This window comes from Nanorana parkeri, unplaced genomic scaffold (assembly GCF_000935625.1).
Source record: "Nanorana parkeri isolate BGI_ZX_2015 unplaced genomic scaffold, ASM93562v1 scaffold1406, whole genome shotgun sequence".
Lineage (NCBI taxonomy): Eukaryota > Metazoa > Chordata > Amphibia > Anura > Dicroglossidae > Nanorana > Nanorana parkeri.
In genome coordinates, this window is record NW_017307674.1 from 386,647 (window position 1) to 405,743 (window position 19,097).

A 19,097-nucleotide genomic window follows, 5' to 3' on the forward strand; every position below is an offset into this window, starting at 1 on the left:
GCATGCAAACATGCGTCGGGGGCGCATACGTGCAAAAAAGACGATTGCGCCCATTACGCCGCACATGTTACATATCGCCGCGAACGTCGGAGTGAGAGCAATAAGTCTAGGGCCATCAATCACTGATAACACTAAACTGATGAGCGGTAAAAACGTTTAAAGTGTCACCTATGGCCAATTTTGGTTGCCGTCGTTTTCTGCGATGTCGCGGATGCGCGCAATTTTAAAGCTTGACATGTTTAGTGTCTATTTAACCGACGTGACCTGATCTTTTATATTTGACCAAAAAACTGGGTAATAATAAATGTTTCCTAACATAATGTTACAAAAAACGTTTTTTTTTCAAAATTTTCAGTAATTTTTCCTAATTATAATAAAAAATAAAACCCCCAGTGGTGATTAAATACCACTAAAATAAAGCTCTATCTGTCCCCAAAAAATGGTATAAAATTCATTTCAGTACAGCGTTGCATGACGGAATAAACGTCAGTCAAAGTATCGCAGCGCTGAATACTGAAAAATGGCCTGGCCAGGAAGGGGGTCTAAACACCTGGTCTTGAAGTGGTTAATAAGGAAGTTCCAGGCCTCAGCACCACCTTGTCCCATTGTAAAACCAGAAAGATTCCTTGCAGAATAATACCACCAGCTCAGGCCTCACAGAGATGATGGCTACAAGAGAAACTACCTTGTGGGTGAGTGTAAAGAGAGATATTTCTAATGGGTGCAAAGAGAAGCAGAATCAGATTCCATAGAATCGCAGAGGAAAGGACAGAGGGAGCTACATGGAAGATTCCCTGTACAAAAGGTCTTAGTTCAATAAGTGTGGACTCTGAAAAAGAATAGAAAAAGGGCACAAACACAACCCTTGACATTGCTAAGAGACAAACGCTGGTTCAGAGCCAGCTGCAGTAAGGAGAGTATTCGTCCAACGGAAAAACTCTTGGAGTGGAAACACAGAGACTCACACTAAGTGAAGTATGCTTTCCATGTTGAATGCCAAACCAGTTGGAAAAGCGGGTGCAAAGGGAAAGTCTTTATGGCCTTAGAAGACTGACCCAAAGACTGAAGACAGAACTGATAGAAGCAACAGGCTTATAGTCTAGTTTCAGAGTGGTGCACACTGCATCAATAAGAGAGACAAAATAATCTCCTTTAAATTTGGCAGTGATTACAGTAGACTGCGACTCCCCAAGGGTAAGCTCGTCGGTCAAGGTCAGCAAATAACTAGATAATTTTGACCATAAAGTCTTGCATTACAGTGGTAAAGACCTCAGTGAAAAGGGCAGAAGACACAGCTTGACCTGATTCCAAGGATTGGGCAGACTCTAGGAGCAGAGGGAAACATCATTCCAGGCTGCAGACTTCAGCAACGTTAGTAGGAGCACTGCAAACAGCCCCAAAGTGGTTAGTTAAAAGTGAGCGAGTACCTGAAACAGTGGAACTGTCCTCTCCATGTCTAGAATCAGACATGTTGCAAATCACAAGGTGGTAAGGCAATGTATAGGCTCAGGATGATAAGCAAGGCCTCAGGTACATACAAAACCCAGACAACTGGTAGCAGGTGAGGTCTGGATGGTCAGAGATGGCCAAAGGCACTGTAGGCTGGCAAGCAGGAGCAGGAGTGAGGAAATGTTACCTCAGCTCTGAATGCACTAACCCCTTTCATGGAAAACCCAGCGGGAATGGGGAGTAAAGACACCTAGCAACTCATGTAAATTAAGTAGGTGTGGCTGCTTGGCCCAGCAGGCTCACTCACCGAGTCTTCAGAGACAGGCAACCTCTGAGGCAATGCCAGTGGCTCTGGACCTGGAAAGTGCTCCGCAGCTACCTTCTACTAAAACGGAGTCTGGAAAACTCCCTATCGGGGAACCCAGTGCCCAAAAGGTCACTAGCAGACTATCCCTACAACATGAAGTCCAGGGGGTCCGGACATGGTACCCCAAAAGCCAGTCTAAGGACAACCACACTGGATAGCTACAATCGAGCGACAAGACAAAAATTAAAAGAGAAAAAAGCTGAGAGCAAAAGGTAGGCTAAAACAGCTCAGCTAAAGAAAAGACTTCCATCCTCTTAGCACCCTAGCAAAAACTGAGACAACTTGTATTAGACATATGTAAAAATCTTAATCACGCGTGTTTTCTCTGTATCAATGCAGAACTGTCAGCCTGGTATCATGAATACTAAAAGGTGCCCATTGGTGACTGGTTCTCTTTAAGGACCTTAGTACGTCATATCTTTACGTTCAGTCGGTGACACCAGGTTACACCTGCAGGTGTAATAGCAGGTAAAACGTCAAATGACATCTCTCTTTCACTGAGAAAATCGGGTACAGTAGTAATAACACATGGACAAGTCCAATTTTGTTAAACTCAGGAAATATCTCTGAAGAAAATATATAATGATAGCTGCCTTTCATAAAATTCAGGAAAAATGTACATGTGAGTGTTCTTAACCTAGCTCTTGCAAGGATGCCAGTGTATATTACAACACTATGCCCATTTATTTTCATCACATACCTATATAAATATGTGTTTAGGATGATGAGTTTTTCATCTCTGCTACGGATACTTGGTATGCCCATTTTAAGCTGGAAGTGCAAAAAACTGTATTGCACTAGGCTTGTATGGAGTTAACTAAGCAGATTCACTGTTGAATATTCTTTTAATATTTCAGGAACAAGCAGCCTAATAATAATTATTTCGACTTTGCTTTATAGACAACTTAAGTGCATGGTAATTACAGCACTACTGCTTTCTACCCCAGTGAGCATGCATAGTAATTACTAGGGAAACAAGCAGAAAATGCTGCTGTCCAAAACTGCACCACTCTTTTTTTTCTTTCTGCCTAGCTAAAAATAATAACCATCAACAAAGACTGTAGCAAAAATAATTACAATGGGAAGTGTAGCAGTTGCTTCGTCTGTGAGCTGATTTACATACTTTGACTGTGCAGTCATAGGAACAGGTGGCCAGCAGGGAAGGAGAGTTTCCATTGGTGAACTGGCAGCATGTGACCTGCTCTGAGTGCTCCACGTACTCCCTTATGAGCTTCCCGGTCAATGCATTCCAAATCTAGATGAAATGGTAAAAACAAAGATTATAGCACTAATTCTATTGACTTGAATAATAGCAGTCTAGCTAAGTGGGTTTTACACAGCTTTATGTCCCATACGATAATGTGTTCACATACACTATATATCATTAGTCCTAAGATGACATATATTTTCATAAGCCTTCATTAGCAGCATTAGAGAGAATGTTTTGAGGTTTTAATACATATTTTCTTATAGTCATAACTATTACTGTTGCTTACAGAACTCAATAAAAGTCTTTTGCAATCTTTTGATAGCTTAAGGTGCCCATACACCTTACGATTATTGGATGAACCTTGCGATAATCAGGGCAGGATGGGTCCGTCGTACGAAAATCGTATGACGGCCCCATCCTGCCCCGATTATCGCAAGGTTCAATCAGCGGTAGTTAGAGAAAAACACCTGGACGACTTGCGGTAATTGAACGCAATTATTTTCGTTTGCGCATGTGCAGTGTTAAATCGTAAAACTTTTGACGGACGGAAACGCCCCCAACCATGCGGACATCGTACGATCGACCAAAGTTTTCAAACATGCTTGACCGTCAAAAGTCGTACGATTGTACAGTACTATCGGTCGGGCACTACATTCACACGTTACGATTGTCGTACGAAAAGTCAATCGCATACGATTATCGTACGATAATCGTAAGGTGTATGGGCACCTTTAGTCCGAAGCTGCACTTAAGAAACGGGGCCTCAAAGCAAGCTTTGTTTGATGTGCTTCCTCTTCAGCTAACCCATAGTGCTATAGGAATTATTTATCATATAAAAAATGCTTATTCGTAAAACATTACATATTGTATATAGTTAAAAACAGTTATAAAACAGTTTAGAAATGTATAAACACAATATAAAAAAAAACAAGAAATGACCCAAGACCATTATAGTTTACCTTTAAAATGATAAAAACATGTACTGTATGTACTTGCAATAGCAATGATATAAACAACCATGTGAACAGAAACAAACAACCCCAAAAAACCAGATCTGGATTCATCTATAGTCTAATAGGTTTTTATGATTATTTATGCACGCCTACAGTTCATGAGGTCAGTGGATCACAGATATACAGTCTTGAATACTGTAAGAATGAATAAAATAGACATCCTTAATGCTGGGATTATCTCAGGGAAACAAAGCACTTGGTGGGGAAATTCCAGTCTAGCCAATGAGTTCACAAGGTACCAAAAGACATCCTATTGCTACCTGTATTAGCTAAGGTGCAAATCTTAACTAATGCTACCCCTAGAGGCACTGTTATAGAATAAAAGAGAAATACAGTGGTACCTCGGTTCACGAACGCTTCTGTTCGTGAACAATTCGGTTCGCAAACAGGAAGTTCGGCAAAATTTTGCTTCCGTTCACGAACTCCACATCGGGTGACGAAAACAAAACGCAGCCATCTTCCTTTGACACATGGTCGTGGCTTCCTCTAGTCGAGTTTTGTTAAAGATGTCACCAGCACACCATATTGTAGTGAAGAACACGTCTGTTTATTGAGGCTTCATGTCAAAACAAAAAGCTTTTTGTTTTGACATGAAGCCTCAATAAACAGACGTGTTCTTCACTACAATATGGTGTGCTGGTGACATCTTTAACAAGTTTCAGTATTGGCGGCGCCATCCGCGGTTACTTTGAGCACCCACGCTGACAGGGATACTCAGTAAGGAGTGCAGCAGGATTCTGGAATACATATATTTCCTCTAGTCCAAATCGCGGTCTGATCACAGTTTGATTCGGTTCACGAACAGGATCGTGGAACGAATTAATATCGTGAACCGAGGTACCACTGTAGTAAATATAGCAAAGTAAAATACTGATTTTCAGAAACATTCTATCCCATTATTATAATACAGTCATTCTCAGACTTGGGAATTTTTTGTATAAAAATTGTATTTTCTTTGTCAAATCATTTTATTAAACATAAGCTGATTTATCAATCACATATTGTACATTAGAAATGGAAACAAATGGTGTAAAGTGTAACTAAACCTAAATAATAAAAAATAATATAATTTCCATAATGTTTTCCAGTGCACATACAGTATAACACTTATTTACTAGATCTGGCTTTTATATCCCCTTTGTGAAGGTAGTCTTCTGATAGAGCTAATGTAGCCACCGTCTTCAGTGTGTTCTTGTTGTGGACTCAATTGCTGCATGCTGGCACAGTCAGAGCAGGTACATAGCACCTTCTACAGTTAGTGAGCAAGCCGTTTCCTTCACAGCACCACCCAAAGCATAGCTGACTGACTGCCTCTCAAGGAAACAACAAACGTATTGGAAATGTTCATTAGGCGGCACACATGCGCATTACAGAATGCAGGCATAAGTCATCAAGGGACATACGGTCTGAGGCTAGCAATGCATGTGACTGAGTATACGTGCATTGCGCAAGCCTCTAAGCCAGATGTTTGTGACTAGTGGTTCCAAGGTTTGCAGAGCAAATCAGATAAATCACCAAAAGAAAAACATTTTCACAAGCTCATAAATGATGATGAGGAGTGCATTTATATGTTTGAAAATGTGTTTTTGCCTAAGGGTTTAGTTGTACTTTAAGCTATTGAGATTATAGCTGAAGAGTTTTATGTACATCTAAAATAATGACATTTTAGAAAGGATAGTAATTGGAATTAGGATGTCCAGTCATCAAGTAACGTGTTATACTTAATTCAGGAATAAGTTAGACCGGCCTTGCTGTATAATAAAAAAAATTATACAGTTTGGTAACTGGTCTCCATAACAGAATTTTGTTAAGTTACAGTGTGCCACAATTAACAGAGATTTTAGACCTCAAAAGAAGAGAGGCAGAGTTTCATAGGTCTGGAAAGAATAACACAATGATTTAAAGGATAACTGTACATTTAAAACACATTAGCTCTTTCTAAGCTGAACTCTAGGCAAACAATCAAATACACATGATATAAATATAAGGAAGCATCACCGGAAGAATCACCTGGAATGCCCTAGATAATGCAGAGCAGATGAGAAATGATTTTTAAGGAAGGGAAGGCGTAGATCAGTTGCTGCAGGCTTGTCTGCTTGCTAGTTTTCCACACCTGCGGTGTAAGCGGCTACAAGGAAAGTTTTGCAGCAGCATGACTTCTGGCTCGTCCCTGATGGTTAATGTATGCCACAGACATGGCATTGTTTCACATAGATTGTGAGCTGGAGGCATCCAGTAAAGCAGGACAGCCCCTTTGTATTAGACTCCGGCATGCTGCATCATAAGGCAGGGGCAATGTAGCTCAAGGGACAAGGCTTTTCAATGTGATTTCATTGGCATACAAAGATCCTAATAATGAGGTAAATTGAGCATAAATTCACTTTCCTCACATTTGCATGGATTATATATCAGTGTGCAAATGTGTAAAGCTAGCTATATGTTTTCTTTCCACTACCGAATGGACCTTTGTTATGCCTAATTAGATCTTTAACTCTACTTTCCCCTATGTAAAAGTTAGCCATACACTGCATGAATTTTGTCCAGTGTGTGGCCCTTTTGGCACCCTTCTGTCCGGCATTTTTCGATCAGAAAATTGAAGCAGCCAGATGGAAAACTTTCAGTGAACAGTGACCCAACAGTTCAGATATTCTGAGAGCAGCACAGCCGCCACTGTCAGAATGCAACAGCACAGGGCTCTAAACAGATACATCAGCAGCAACGGTAACGCAGGACGGCCTCTTTGTATTAGACTCCGGCATGCTGCATCATAAGGCAGGGGCAATGTAGCTCGAGGGACAAAGCTTTTCAATGTGATTTTATTGGCATAAAGTTCCTAAGCAGCAATATAACTTTAGATACTTTTAAGGCAATTACAGGTTCTCTTTCAATCAAGTCAAAGTAGAATAGCAACTATTTTCAATCATTGACTGTTTATAAACAGATTTAATATAGGAATATAAAATATGCTTTATTTGTAATGTACATTTTTCCACCATATGCTTAGTTTGAATTACCCAGGGTTGTGAAATGTTTACTTTTGAAAGTGTGCCAGTGGGTTTTTAAACATGGTTCTGTGTTCGTTAACAGGCACCTCCAGACGCCTATACGCATATTCAGCTTCTCTCCAGAGCAACCCAATAGCCTCAATGTGCATAAAGAGCTTGCACAGTTGTCATGAAATCCCACCTCCTGTACCTTCTTATTAGCCAATGAGGCCACTCATCATATGTACTGGCCAACAGGAAATCAGAAAAAACAAGGAAAATGACAGACAATTCTTTTTAATGGTACAGTATGCAAACTGCAAGTGGGAACGAGTCCTAACAGAAGAAAATAAATTCAAAAAAGTTTAATGGTGAGCTTGAGAAATACTTTGAGACATAATGTATATTTTTCTCCGCACAATTCACATCGGCTTAAAAACATTCCACCGTTTGAGTAGAAGAAGATAGATATACATGTGATAAGCATGTTATTAGCAAGGTATTCGAACCAATCATATACTGTACTTTAATTAGCACTGTAACTACCATGACCAGAAAAGATCACAGACATACAAGCATTGCTAAACCAGAGTTATTGTATTATAGGCAAGAACTCACCTTCACTTTCTTATCCGCTGAACAGGTTGCGATAAATCTGTCATCAGCAGAAAATGCACAGCACAGCACTTCATCCTCGTGAGCCTCTATCTGTAGCAGGTTCTCCCCGGTTTCACTTTTAAAGACCTGGCAGCGAACAGAGAAGAAAAGCCTTGTTTAGCTGTCCTGCCAGCTGGCTGCATTTCTACTAGGCATCTCATAACATTGGCTCCTGTCCTGCACACTACTCAGTGTGTCTGTGTGTGGAAAGAGCATGGATTTCAGAAGTAGAGGGGTTATGTTTACCCACCAAATTAGCTCCGAGATCAGATTATACATGAATATCACCTTCTTTCACACCAGACCAACATCTATTAAGGGGCTTATAAATAAGCAGGGCTCAGCTTAAATGAGTCTGTGTTGTAGGCTTTTTTCCCCCTGGGATTACCGAGATATGCTCAAAATATTCTCTTATATCCTTTAAATGTAATGACAGTGCTGCAATGGCTAAAATTCATATTGTGAAACACACCTTGTCAGCAATGATGCACTCTATGTTCTGTTGATAGATGTGCAGATTCAAGAATAGAATGCTATATGTGACTTAAAGAGGAACTTTACCCATATCTTTGAAATGACAACTAATACACCTTTAGGAATGTTTAGTAATGGCAATCTACAAACACACACTTCTAGATAATTGCCGGCTTTTTATTTTTGCATAACTTATTTTTATTCCCATTTTTCTCATAGTGGCCATTTTTTTTACTAAGGGCAGATTCACCCATCTCCCTTTACTTCCTGGAGCTCTGGCACATGTCACTAATATCCAAGAGGACCAGGAAGTGGAAAAACAATAATTGTAAGTAAAAGAAAAATATGTTTGTTTAACTAATGAATGTAAGATGATTTCATATGACTATGCAGAACTGAATGCTAATGTGAATTTTAGTGAAAGGGGGTAAAGGTCATCAAAAAGTCATTCATGTCTTTAAAAATGGTGGCCAGTGCAAAGAGGATCAGTGCCATGATTTTAGCAATGTAGCTTTTGACTTGGTGTCACACATTTATACTAGGAAACAGACACATATAATAAAGCTGAACTTCAGGCAGATACAAAAGAAAACAAAATAAAAGCAGCACTATATTAATTAATACATAATGAAATGTATTTTCTAAAAGGCAAGCAGTGTACGCACCTGAATTTGACTTGCTTGTAATCTCCTGTATAGCAGAGTTTAGAACTGGAGCTGGAGAAGCAGCACACAAAATCAAGAGGTTAAGCTCCAGTGCTCATATGCCAACAATAGGCATGCTAATAGGAGGAGACACCAAAGTGACAGGTGAGTTAGGTGAGATCAGTCTGGTAATTCTCTTTTCACAGTCCAGTCACAGGCTGGGGGAGAGAAAATGCCTGTAAGTGTTACCTTACTGCAGTAGAAAAAAAAATCAGGTCTGTAGCCCTGTCATAGCTGGCTGTGTGGCACAGCTGCATAAATCCCAGGATTGGATGGACAGAAATGCAAATCTTTTGTTATGTAAAACAGCTCCTGTATATGGATTTCATCTCTGCATTTAGCGGCTTGCCTGGAGTTCAGCTTTAATATATTCTTATATTTAGCTTTAAAATATTCATATAAAACAAGGATTTTTACACAGAAAGAATTATAGCTAAGTATTCTGCCGTGTGACAGATCTGTTGGTTTATTGCGTGTTTCTTTTTCTGTAATTGTACTGTGCAGAAAAACATAGGAGCAGTAGTGCCACAGGCAGCAAACATTTATGTTCCCTGAGGGCCTAGCTATCAGCTCTCTTCTGCTGAGGAGGGACACATCTTCTGTAAAAGTGTTTCTTCAATTCAATATGATCTAAACAATAAGCTCCCATGACACTGAAAAGCCAGTGTTGGGAGGTGCTGCCTCCAAATTGCCGGCTTTTTATTTTTGCATAACTTATTTTTATTCCCATTTTTCTCATAGTGGCCATTTTTTTTACTAAGGGCAGATTCACCCATCTCCCTTTACTTCCTGGAGCTCTGGCACATGTCACTAATATCCAAGAGGACCAGGAAGTGGAAAAACAATAATTGTAAGTAAAAGAAAAATATGTTTGTTTAACTAATGAATGTAAGATGATTTCATATGACTATGCAGAACTGAATGCTAATGTGAATTTTAGTGAAAGGGGGTAAAGGTCATCAAAAAGTCATTCATGTCTTTAAAAATGGTGGCCAGTGCAAAGAGGATCAGTGCCATGATTTTAGCAATGTAGCTTTTGACTTGGTGTCACACATTTATACTAGGAAACAGACACATATAATAAAGCTGAACTTCAGGCAGATACAAAAGAAAACAAAATAAAAGCAGCACTATATTAATTAATACATAATGAAATGTATTTTCTAAAAGGCAAGCAGTGTACGCACCTGAATTTGACTTGCTTGTAATCTCCTGTATAGCAGAGTTTAGAACTGGAGCTGGAGAAGCAGCACACAAAATCAAGAGGTTAAGCTCCAGTGCTCATATGCCAACAATAGGCATGCTAATAGGAGGAGACACCAAAGTGACAGGTGAGTTAGGTGAGATCAGTCTGGTAATTCTCTTTTCACAGTCCAGTCACAGGCTGGGGGAGAGAAAATGCCTGTAAGTGTTACCTTACTGCAGTAGAAAAAAAAATCAGGTCTGTAGCCCTGTCATAGCTGGCTGTGTGGCACAGCTGCATAAATCCCAGGATTGGATGGACAGAAATGCAAATCTTTTGTTATGTAAAACAGCTCCTGTATATGGATTTCATCTCTGCATTTAGCGGCTTGCCTGGAGTTCAGCTTTAATATATTCTTATATTTAGCTTTAAAATATTCATATAAAACAAGGATTTTTACACAGAAAGAATTATAGCTAAGTATTCTGCCGTGTGACAGATCTGTTGGTTTATTGCGTGTTTCTTTTTCTGTAATTGTACTGTGCAGAAAAACATAGGAGCAGTAGTGCCACAGGCAGCAAACATTTATGTTCCCTGAGGGCCTAGCTATCAGCTCTCTTCTGCTGAGGAGGGACACATCTTCTGTAAAAGTGTTTCTTCAATTCAATATGATCTAAACAATAAGCTCCCATGACACTGAAAAGCCAGTGTTGGGAGGTGCTGCCTCCCCACTTTCACTATCCAGTCACTTCCCCGGAAACCTACACCAAGAGCTAAAAACGGAAACTTCAAAACAAATATCCACTGGAGGTAAATGGACATTAAATTCAGGTAATAGGTCAGAGCTTCATTTAATAAAAAAAAAAAAGAAAAAAAAAAAAAAAGGGAGGAAATGTTTTCATCCATTTAGTATTGCAACCATCTTTTTTTCATTGTAATCCACACCAACCACAGCTAACATTCTGAAATCAGATTCCCAACCATGACTGCATGTCCAGATGCAGGCAAAAAGCATGGCCATGCTGTTTGTTCCTCTCCACATACACCTCAACCTTTAACCCCTTCATGACTGAGGCCTTTTTTTCATTTTTTGTACCCATGACAGTCACGAAGGGGTTAATGCGTTTCACCATGTCGGCTTACTCATAGACACTCTATTAGGGTTATTCACAAAAGGGTGAAGAGTTTGGAGAAGTGAACAATCTAGGACAACATAGCCGATTTGGAAAAATTCTCCAATTCAGCTCACTTTCAAGTTCAGTGGTGTTGTCCTAGAATGTTCACTTCTCCTGTCTTCTCCAAACTCTTCACCCTTTTGTGAATAACCCTGTAAGTGTCAGGCATAATACATTACTTAGCAAGACATGTTTACTGTAATACTAGTGCCCAAAACTGACAAAGTTAGAGGGGAGGCCATCAATATCCCCAAATCTTGTTACATTTCTCCACGATTATATATTATTTTATACAATGGTAAATAGTCATTTATTAATTGTATCCCCTCTAGCAGAGATAGGTAGTGGACATTTTGCTTGTATAGAGTATACGTTTTTTCACATAAACAAATCATATACACAAGACATTTTTAACATGTTTGTTTAGGATTAGATCTTAAAATCTACCACAAAATGATTATAGGCATACTTAGGATATTAGGGAGTGCACTATAAAGCTGGTGATGTTTTACCAGTAGCCCTGAATGTGCTTGCAGAGGTGGAGACCTAGTCTATATATAGCTTGAGGGGAGTATAGTTGATATGATGAAAAACCTGTAATTATATATACTACTAGAAGAAATCATGGAATACATATCTACAGCAGTATGCATTTTTATAATTCATCGCAGGGGTTATGGTTGTCCCCTTTTCTCTTGCTGCTTGATGCTTAGATTAGTGCATAGATAGTAGTGATGTATAGAATTTGGAAATTAGCTTAGTGTTGTCCAAATTCAATAGGAAGTATTCAAGTCTTGTTTATTGTAGGGAGACCTCTGAAGTACCCATCTGTGCTTTAGCAGTGTATCTAAGTTGCACCTAATTTAAGTAGTACCGTATTTTTCCATGTATAAGACGCTACTTTTTCATAAAAATGTTTACCTAAAAATAGAGGGGCGTCTTATACACGGGGGCCGAGAGGAGAACTGCCAAAAGTGCCGATACCACTGCAAACTAGCCTCACAAGTGAAACTTCAGATTGCAGAGACAAGATACGTTTTCCTCCAATCATTCATTTTTTGTACCTGACGTCAGCTGTTGCTGGGGAGAGTGGAGCGTGTCTCTGTAATCTGCTCTCCCCAGCAACAGCTGACGTCAGGTACAAAAGATTTATGATTGGAGGAAAACTGTTATCTTGTCTCTGTAATCCGATCATATATCCTTTGTACCCGACGTCAGCTGTTGCTGACTTGATTGACTCAGAGGTAAGTGTGATGCATTATATCATTTAAAATATGAATTTCTGAATTTTGGGTAAGAAAAGTTGGGGGCGTCTTATACATGGGGGCGTCTTATAGACGGAAAAATACAGTATTTTGATTAGGAGATCATATTCTTCCCACATTTAACCCTTTCACTGATGTAAAGCATACGGCGGAAACATTTCCAGCTGGCAAGGTCAGTATGCCATACATCAGCTACATTCTCCCATCTGTTATGAACTCATAGTAGAAAAGAATCCTCCGACTCTGCGGAATACATTGATAGCTGTTATCAGTGTCTGACAAGCAATGTGTGTAAAGATTTTTTAGGGTGTTTTTAATCATAGTAATGCTATGTGTTGGGGTGGTGTTCTTCTATACAGAAAAGGTTTTAGGATTTTAAATGATAATACTATATATAGGGATTGCCAGCGGAAGGCTGTAATCAGTTATGCAACATGGCCACAGCTGTTGATGGGCAGTAGAGGTAGATAAAGGGCAGTGCCAGTCATGCCTCTTTTTGAGGTAATTATAATGTATGTAGTGATACTCTGGGGGGTTATTGGTTATAATGAAAAGAATGAAAATGGAGGCAACTGCTGAAGCCACATTTAATATAAAATACTTTTGGATGTGGGGGAGCATGATACTCTCTCTCTTATTCCCTTGTTTCAGCACTTCAGCACCTAATGGTTAGGTCCAAGCCCTGTCACATGGGCACAAAGGGATGGTCATTAACTCTGTGTATGTCCTGACTTACAAGTGGACCACGTTTTTTTTTCTGCCAAAATATGGAAGAAGAAGAAAAACCTGTATTTCATGGGAAAATATCATGCTTAATAAAACAAATAAATACACCAATGTAAACAGGTCATATGTTACCTTTAAAAAAAAACAAAAAAAAAACCTGTTTTTATGTAAAATCCTAAGAAATGGTTTGGTCATGAAGTGAGTGGGGGTTGGAAGCCAGCTGGATGTGGGGTACTTACCTGACCACCTTAATTCTTTAAAAGCAGCACATCTCTCCAAGGGTTAGTGCGGCAATGTATTTGATTATACAATATGTTACCCACATGTCATTATCAAGTTACCTGTAAGGTTTTATCAGCTCCACAGGATGCAATTTTCTCTCTGTCATGAGAAAAGCAAGCATGATACACTGCCTCTGTGTGAGGGCGCACTGACAGGCTGGCAAAGTTCTTCAGACTTTGTTTGTTTCTGAAAATCAAAAGCGTCAGTCAGATGAATTTAACATTCAAGACAACAAGTGAATTAGCAATGTATGTTGCAGCCTCTTTGTATACATTTTCTGTAGCTTTTGACAATCTACCACATGTCAAACAAGCCTTTACACGTTATCTGGGACACTTCCCCGCAGACTTTTTACCATTCATATCTGCTGAAGATGAATGTGACATTGTTATGTGGTAAAATGAAGCTGTTACTGCTTTGTCTGATATACAGGTAGGATATGGAAATCATACTAGCAATTAGGAATTCTGTATCCATGTTTCTGTCATCTTGTGTTTATGATACTTACATCCAGTTTACATACAGTGCTCCTCGCTGAAGCTCTTGTCTGGCTTTGTAAATAGATTGCTTGTACACTATGGAGTCATCAGGCTGAGAAAGACCCAATTGAACAAGGTTTATGTGACAATTCTGTCCTAGGAGATGGCCATTTACAGACAAAAACTCCTGAAAATCTTCCCGGGCTTTGCTGTGCTGTAGAATTAAAATAATAAATTTAAAATCAAAAAACATATTTATTTTGCCTTGCCATTTCATAAGTATTATGTTTAAAACACACATTTAGAATTCTTGCCTTTAAATGTCATTAATATCATCGCAATTCAAAAACTGATGGGTTTATTTTAGGGTTGTCCCGATACAGGGCATTTTCCCAAGTACTTACTCGTGAAAATGACCCAATACTAAAGGCTGATACTGGCCCTTTAAATTTTAAACAAGCGAGACTGTCGGAGGTCCTGTGTTTGCTGGGCACATCAGGCAGCGTGCTGGGGACTTCGTGGCAGGTGTCTGACAGCGCCGGTCTGGCCCCGCATCTCCCCCTCTTTTCTGTCACCCGCAGAGATCAGCACAGCACTGGACAGCCCCACACCTGCCCATACAGCCCTGGAGAGCCCAGCACCCGCCCGTTCAGCCCGGGAGAACCCGGCACCCACCTGTAAAGCCCTGGAGAGACCCACATGTAGCCCTGGTGAGAACCAAGTACAGCCCTGGTGAGACCGCACATGCCCTGTATAATTGCTGTATAGTCATGGATTGATGGGATATGTAGTCCTCTATTGCTGGTTGCCATTCTCCATTTCTAAATAATCATGGATTGAGTTACAGTTTTTCATAAATATAAAGAAACTGCCCTAAAATCATTAGTCTGTATTGTTTTAGAAAAAATGTCACATGTCCCTTTATGAAAAAGTATCGGCAAGTACCTGAGGGAAAATACTTGTACTTGGTCTTGAAAAAATGGTGTCAGTACATCCCTAGTTTATTTCACATTTAAAGCAAATGTGTGACTATAAAAAGAATGCAAACTGACACTTATTTCAAAGAAATTGATGCCAGGTGCTTAACCACAAGTTATAATCCTCCATCTAGTGCCCAGAATCGCCTAAAACCCCAGGTTCACCAAAGTGAGCAACCATAAAAGCTGATTGCTGTGACGGACCCCCGTACTCAGGATGAGTATATCATAACTCAATACCAATACACATTTAACTTAACCAATACACATAAACTGATCACCATGTCGTCACAATTGCCATTTCCATAACAGAATGACAACAGCAATCAGCTTTTAAGGTAGCTCACTCTGGTCGACCCTGCCGTCCCATGACTGTAATGGGTGGCTTAACTACCCAATAGCAACACACAAGAGGTGTGAGGGAGCAAATCAGAGGCTGCGACTATGGAACCTTGTTGAAGTTTCCATAACAGAGCACCCTGGTGCTATACAAGTGATTACAGTTGGCATGCAGGCAACTTAAAGTGACACTAAAAACTCTGGAGTTAAATCTTAAAAATACATTCAAGTACCTTAACTATTACCAAACATGTACCTTATTTGTGTATCACTCGGCTGTAGATCCTCAAATCATCTCTGAATTGGTGCTGACACTGTCCTTCCTTCTGGAGGGTGGCTACTTTTGTTCCCCATGGTCCCTGTGTGTGTTGTAAAGCCCTCCAAGCTCGCTCCCCTGATGGACTACAATCTCAATACAAATTGGCTAACTAAACATGAGATTGTAGCCAACACAGGAGAGAGCTTGGAGCGGTGGCTACATTACAACACACACAGGGACCATGGGGAACAAAAGTAGCCGCCCTCCAGAAGGAAGGACAGTGTCAGCATTAATGTATGATGATTTCAGGATCTACAGCTTAGTGATGCACATGTAAGGTACAGGATTGTTAATAGTTAGGGTACTTGAATGCGTTTTTAAGATTTAACTTTTAAGTTTAGAGTCACTTTAAAGTGCCTGATATTTGAAGCGTCAATTTTTTTCTAGGACCCACAGGTTTACTTTAAAACTGAATGTGTGCTGCTAATAAGAATTGCTTTTCTCTTTTTATATTATACAAAATGAGACTACTATAAGCACCCCTGCTCGTTTTATAGTTTGTCCTTCCTTCTTTCACTGCCGTGGACAGCCTGGTCTGCATGAAAATGTAGAGAATAGTGTAAATGAAAGCATGTGAAGTGAAAAAAAAATGGAAAATACACAAGTCACTACATGTATTAACTACACACAAAATTCAATACTTCCAAAAAAAGGGGAAGTGGTTGCCATTTGAGGATAGTGAGTGTAGCTAAACAAACCGCTAAACCACCTAATTGGGTATGAAACAGCCGCATGAAATCCAGAAAAAAAGCTCTGTGCACTAGGGGCACAGCTGGCAACTGGGACATAAAATAATGATTTGCATGACTCTGGCCAATATTCATAAATGTGTAAAAAAATGCCTTATTTTTTAGACTTGTGATGGAAGCATTATTAAGTGAATATCTTTTGTTCTAAAAGGCAATGCTGTATTTTACAGCGAGTTGTCATTTAGTTTCTATTAGCCCCTCAACATAACTATAATTTTAGGTACACAGAGGTTAAAATGCATGCCCGTTGTATTAACTGTACTGGTGTAAATAAAATTTAAAAAAAAGCAATTTTAGGTTTTGACTGTATAGCTAAACACCAACATACTTTTTTGTAGCGGTTTCAGATAGTTAATATTCCCTTTACTTTCTCCAGTTTGTTGCAAAAGCTGGATCTATTCTACTATCTCCTGCTATGGTTGAAATGCTTTACCTGCTTATCAAGAATGTCCCGATAACGTACAAACTCATGAATGAGATGTGCTGGCCCATATAATCTCATCTTAGATTTTAACCACTCCAAAGAGAACAGAAGAGAACAGAGGTCCTGAAAAAATGGAAAAATTATCTGAAACAATCTTTTTTTACCATTTAACAATATACAAGAAAATAAACGCTAATAAAAAAGTGTTAAAGCAGCCCAATAATTGAAAAAGAACATAAAAGCTATGTCACAGCCTAGTCATGATGGATAAAGATACAAAGAAAAGCTGAAATATATTTTTCAGGAGAAAATGTTGCTTCCGGCTACTCTAACTGCTGATTACATATGTGAAGATCTAGGCAATTGGTCACAAGCAATCTGCAATCCTCCCCTTCAGCAGATATAATTTAACCAAGTGCCTAAGTAATAACACACGCGCCAGTACTGAAGGAAGTATTATTTGTCATTCATTCCAGTAAGATTGTTAGCCCGGCTTTACAAGAACATTTCAGTATAAGACCACTTTAATAGAGCTTGCTGCATTTCCGATGCTCTAGCTGGGTGACTTCAACATAATAGAATGTAGATATTACTGTAAGAGTGTAATACAAAACCACCCTAGTACTCATTGCGCTATCTTCAAATGCATACTTTAAGTGGTGGTCTCTTATAAACAACACAATATAGATTACTTCTTCAGCATTAAGACTGCTGACAAGCTAAAGTACCTAAAAGGTAGGGATGCATTGATAGCAGTATTTCAGTATCAAGTACCGATATTTTTTTTCCGGTACTCACTGATACCGAATACCAATACCGGAAGTCCAATTACGGAAGCCAGGCGGAGTGTAAAGACTCGCCACCCGGCCAATAAGGAAGCCGGGCGCCACGTCATTACACGGCGCCCGGCTTCCTGATTGGCCAGAAAGCCGGCCCCATGCTTTCTCGTCACTTAGTGGGGGTGGCTTCCCTGCTAATCGGGAAGCCGGGTGGCGAGTCTTTACACGACGCCTGGCTTCCTTAATTGGACATTCAGTATTGGTATTCGGTATCGGCAAGTACCGGAAAAAAATATCGGTACTAAGACTCGTGTAAAAACTCGCCACCCGGCTTCCCGATTAGCAGGGAAGCCGTCCCCACTAAGTGACGAGAAAGCATGGAGCCGGCTTTCTTGCCAATCAGGAAGCCGGGCTTCGTGTAATGACGTGGCGCCCGGCTTCCTTATTGGCCCGGAAGCCGGCACCATGCTCCCTCTAAATGAGGTGACGAGGGAGCATGAAGCTGGCTTCCCGGGCCAATCAGAAAGCCGAGTCATTACACGGCATATTGCTTGCTGATTGGCTGAGTAGCTGGCTCCATGCTCCCTCGTCACAAGTGACGAGGGAGCATGGAGCCGGCTTCCCGGCCAATCAGGAAGCCGGGCAACGTGAAATGACTCGCTGCCCGGCTTCCCGATACTGGAAGTATCAGGCTAGGCATCGGAGCATTTGGTCGAGTACGAGTACTCGTCCAAATACTCGGCATCGGCACTGATATCGATACTAGTATCGGTGCATCTCGGTGCAACTTCTGGTATTCCTGTCTAAAATTAATTTGTAAATTTACCTACTTGAGGTATATTAGCCTGGGCCATGTGGTATGCCAGGTAATGGTACCAGTATGCGCAATCTTCTTGTTCCGCAGTAGGAAGCTCACGTGAATAGTATTTGTGATACTGACTCACAAGCTTGGCATGGAGAGACTGAAACAGGGAAAAACACATTCAGGGAGAATCAAAATATATGAAAGCTGAACTCCAAACACAACCTAAAGATATTGTCTGCAGTGCTATTTATCCAGCATATGGAATGACTATTGTGACAGTAGCCTAGGCACAAATACATTTAACAGTCCATATTTTGCAGATGCTCTAGCTGGGTAACTTCTTTCATAATTACTTCTGCACACATTAAGTCCAGCCCCAGGCATGCTCCCGTTAGTATCAGGACTACAAGGGGAACTTGGAAGAAACAATCTCAGCCACCCAGCTATCTGATGGTGATTGACTCAACAATGATAACAAAGGAAGAATGTGTTAGACCCAAAGCACCTATATCAATCTCTTTATGACCCCTTGCATTTTCCACCATCATGATACTGGTACAATGAATTTTGGAAGTTATGGTCTGAAAGTCATGTGGTCAGTAAATGGTGATGAAACAGCTGCAGTCTGTAGATTGCTCTACTGGTGCATTTTTAAGGTCCGCTGATGCACAAATACCAGGAGTTCATTTTTAACTGCTTATGACAGGTAGTCAATATATATATATATATATATATAT

The 19,097-nt window shown here is 40.0% G+C and overlaps 1 protein-coding gene across 4 annotated transcripts in view; it reads right to left on the bottom strand.

Moving 5' to 3' along the window:
• Positions 1 to 19,097, bottom strand: part of APAF1 (apoptotic peptidase activating factor 1) — a 73,394-nt gene that overhangs the window by 33,974 nt on the left and 20,323 nt on the right. For all 4 annotated transcript variants that reach the window (XM_018569829.1, XM_018569827.1, XM_018569828.1 and 1 more), the window contains exons 9-14: positions 18,386 to 18,517; positions 16,786 to 16,899; positions 13,998 to 14,182; positions 13,549 to 13,675; positions 7,642 to 7,767; positions 2,940 to 3,071 (exon numbers count right to left, since the gene is read on the bottom strand). In XM_018569829.1, the coding sequence (XP_018425331.1) occupies positions 2,940 to 3,071; positions 7,642 to 7,767; positions 13,549 to 13,675; positions 13,998 to 14,182; positions 16,786 to 16,899; positions 18,386 to 18,517 (816 nt within the window). The remainder of the gene's footprint in view (positions 1 to 2,939; positions 3,072 to 7,641; positions 7,768 to 13,548; positions 13,676 to 13,997; positions 14,183 to 16,785; positions 16,900 to 18,385; positions 18,518 to 19,097) is intronic.